This window comes from Eimeria mitis, genomic scaffold (assembly GCF_000499745.2).
Source record: "Eimeria mitis Houghton genomic scaffold, Emh_scaff1365, whole genome shotgun sequence".
NCBI classification, from domain to species: domain Eukaryota; phylum Apicomplexa; class Conoidasida; order Eucoccidiorida; family Eimeriidae; genus Eimeria; species Eimeria mitis.
Genome location: NW_013568924.1, coordinates 7945 through 11575, shown reverse-complemented (window position 1 = coordinate 11575; position 3631 = coordinate 7945). Strand labels below are relative to the sequence as shown.

Sequence of the window (3631 nt, the reverse complement as noted above, 5' to 3'; positions counted from 1 at the left end):
CACTTACATCGATGGAAGAAGTTGGTTTGCATGCTGAAGCCCCACTCGCCTGTCGGGGTCTGTTGCTGGAGAGCAGCGGGGGAGGGGCAAGCGTATACGCTTGTCTTGTACTTATCGGATTCCCAAGTGTGTCCTTGAAATATATAAAAAAAAATCGACATAGACAGAAAGAGAGAAGCGCAGCTACAGATCTGTCCTGTTGTCGGCAGCGGAAGGCGGGCGGGACCTCCGCGAGAGATCATCAGCCTTCTGCCCCGTGACACCGTTTACTCCAGTCCTTAAGCTTTTCAATAAAGAAACACAAACGTCAATTAAAGTATACGAACAGAGGAAAGAAATGAGGCCACCAGGTTCCATTCTGCGCCCGTGTCGGTGCAGGTGACCTCAATCCAGTGTGCTGCATAGAGGGCAGCCCGGGAGGCAGCAGCAGCAACAGGATCTCTGCTAGTGTTTATATCGCGAGCTCAGCTGCAGCAGTATTCGCTGCTGCTGTGCAGGCCTAAGGAGAGGCGGGACGCAAGGCTGCCCACACCTTGCTCTGCGTAGAAACGACCGGATAGGCACAGTGCTGGGTAGCCCGTCTGTCTTCTATTGACAGCCTCTGTTGGTGTTTCTCGCCACAGTGCTGAAGATGACTGACACAGAGGGCAGATGCTCTCAGCATCGCATGCAACGGGGGCTGTTCCATATGGACGCCAGACCGTCTGGGGCCCTAGGGGACTCGAGGCTTGGCTCACGAGGAAGTCTATGGTCTCAGGCATCAGCTGAAAGCCATGAAGCCACAGACCAGCTGCCGTTGCAGCGACATAACAGCGGCAACAGCTGCAGCAGCAACAGCAACTGGGTCGTTTCTGCGGATGCTCCTCCGAGCCGCAGCGGATCGCTGCTGTTGCAGGTAGACCAGGTTCTTGAAACTTTACCCAAAGGAATGGAAGAAGAATTTTTGCTGCCTCAAAGATGTCTTGGGGACAAAGCCTGCCCGGCGATTGCGAAGCATCTTTTCAGGTGTATGGGCCTGCGCTCTGTGGACCTTTCGGTCTGTACACTCGACACAGAGAGTCCTCAGCACAGTAGTACTAGTTGCAGCTCACTTACTTAAAACTATTAAAATAATTTAGCATCAGTACAGAAAGGAGCAGCACAGAGAAGTGTATAGTCTGTAGTTGCTGCTGCTGCTACTGCAGCAAGCAATCCGTGCAGCAGCGCTCTTTCTGTTGCTGCTCTGCCTAGGCAAACAACATATCCCCAAGGGGCTTCAGTGAAATAGCTGCTGCAATCGCGAACCTTAAGCATCTGCAGCAGCTGAGGCTTGACTGGAATCCTATAGGCTCTGGTACGTACACACCGCACGCATATTTCCTTATAAGTGTTGCAGCGGCAGCAACAGCAGCAACCGCGTGAAAGCTTGTAGCAAGGGTACAGCCGGTTCCTCCATCTGCTTTTGTTGCTGCTGCTGCTGCTGCAGAAGCGGACAGCGCCAGTCCCCCGGCGGTACAGGTGCTGTGCGACAGTATAGCTGGGCTGAAGGCGTTGGCGTTGCTGTCTCTAGTACATTGTCAGTTGGGGCCTCGGGCTGCTGATGCGCTCAGTGGCATCATACTACAGAACAGGTGCTTGTTCTGTTTCGTTCCTGCTGCTGCAACTTCTTCCTCTGCTGCTGCCTCAGCAGCTGCGGCTGCTGCTGTTTGCGGCGCTGCGCTGCAGTGAGGTGGTGATCGTGCCGCAGCTTAGTGTGGTTCTTTCCAGGGCGTTTGGGGTGTATGTACAGCAAAAGTTTACGAGAAATACACCTCAGGAACAACGCAATTGGGGAGGAGGGAGCAGCCCAGCTCTGTACTGCACTGAAAACCAACAGAAACCTCACCGCCCTTGACCTGACGGGTGAGCCAGCGTTGTGTTTGTATTGACATGTATTTCATCCTCTACAGAGAAAGCTGAAATACTATACTATACGCTGTTTTGGGGTTTAGTTTAGGGGGCAATGCATCTGAACGCAGGGGGCCGGTATACTGGCTTTGTTCAGCTGAACATACACCATATTCCACCCCTCTGTGCTGCCACTGTTTCTCTTCACATATATGTTTGTATACACATAAACCTACACGCATGTGTACGTATATGTATAGATATGTGTATGCTTATGTATGTATGTAGATGTGTGTAGGGCTAGACCCACCCATCCCCACGAACACTTGTATCTATGCGCATGCATACATACACATATCTATGTACATGCATGCGTGCATGCATGCGCATGCATGCGAAGGCAGTGTCGAGGGTCATCTGGGGCTTTCTGGTACCTGCAGGCAATGGGGCGAGGCCCTCGACGCTCCGCGAGGTCTCTAGGTGCTGCGCTGACAACAGCAAGATGCTGGAGCTGCTGCCGCCGCAGCAGGAGGAAGCACTTGGGCTGCAGCACAGCAGCAGCTTGCAGCAGCGGCAGCAGCACCAACAGCAGCAGCACCAGCAGCAACAGCAAAAGCAGCAGCAACAAGTCGATGACTATGTGACTCGAATTGAAGCTGAGCTGAAGAGCACAGAGCAGGTGAGGTGCAGCTGCTGCAGGCTCCAGTGTCCGCGCCAGACTGCAGCACAGCTGCTGCTTGCACTGCTCCGGTTGCTTCTGCTGCTGTTGCTGCTGCTGCTGCTGCTGCTGCTGCTGCAGCAAAGCGCTCGACTGCTGCGGCGCCTTGAGTCAGACTTGGCCTCTTCTGCTCAACGACACAACGAGACAAAGAGAGAAAATATGCTCCTCAAGCAGCGCATCTGTGAACTGCAAGGGGCCACAGTAAAGTGTCAGTGAACTCCTCCCTACAACTCCATAGTGTACAGCTTGAGGCCTAGGGTTTAGGGTTTAGGGTTTAGGGTTTAGGGTTTAGGGTTTAGGGTTTAGGGGTAACGGGTTTTTCTGCTGCAGCAAACTTGATGCAAGATGAACGCCGAGAGCTGCTCAAAGAAAACGCCTTTTTAAAGGTCAGTGCTCTGCACAACAAACATATGACAGCTACAGCCCAGCTAGCTGTACCCAGCTAGCTGTACCCAGCTAGCTGTAGCTAGCTAGCTGTAGCTAGCTAGCTGTACCCAGCTAGCTGTACCCAGCTAGCTGTACCCAGCTAGCTGTACCCAGCTAGCTGTACCCAGCTAGCTACACTGAGGTTGCTGCAGCCAGCTAGCTGAGTGCAGGCGAACAAAGCAGGACCTAGCAGCTACCTAGCAGCTAGCTAGCAGCTAGCCAGACACTTCAGCAAGAGTAAGCTGCTTAGGCTGCTGCCGGAGCCAGAGAGAGTGTCGGCGCAGGGGAGCCTGGAGGAGAGGTACAGAGAGCTGTGTGAATCCCGCATCATGGCACAGCAGCAGAAGCTGCAGCTGCAGCAGCAGCAGCAGCAGCAACAGCAGCACCAGCAGCAGCAAGCCATGCTGCAGAGGCAGCTCCACGACAAGCAGGACACCAACGAGAAGCTCCTCAGCGATCTTCAGGTCAGCTAGCCAGGGCGCAAAGCTATCTAGCTAGCTGGCTATCTAGCTAGCTAGCTAGCTAGCGCCAAGCCCTAGGGTCTAAGCTACAAACTTCTTAGCTGGATGATGTGCTGCTGGTCAGTGCGGCGTTCGCTGCTGTCTTTGGGTTTTATTA

General features: G+C 53.6%; 1 protein-coding gene across 1 annotated transcript in view; it reads left to right on the top strand.

Annotated features, from left to right (window-relative positions):
- Nucleotides 1–667: 667 nt before the first annotated feature.
- The window catches only part of EMH_0035400 (uncharacterized protein), a gene marked incomplete at both ends in the record, with an annotated part of 4451 nt that continues 1487 nt past the window's right edge, over nucleotides 668–3631 (top strand). The window contains 7 exons of the mRNA XM_013494969.1: nucleotides 668–895; nucleotides 1231–1333; nucleotides 1466–1610; nucleotides 1769–1881; nucleotides 2307–2545; nucleotides 2887–2973; nucleotides 3298–3477. Of these exons, the coding sequence (XP_013350423.1) occupies nucleotides 668–895; nucleotides 1231–1333; nucleotides 1466–1610; nucleotides 1769–1881; nucleotides 2307–2545; nucleotides 2887–2973; nucleotides 3298–3477 (1095 nt within the window). The remainder of the gene's footprint in view (nucleotides 896–1230; nucleotides 1334–1465; nucleotides 1611–1768; nucleotides 1882–2306; nucleotides 2546–2886; nucleotides 2974–3297; nucleotides 3478–3631) is intronic.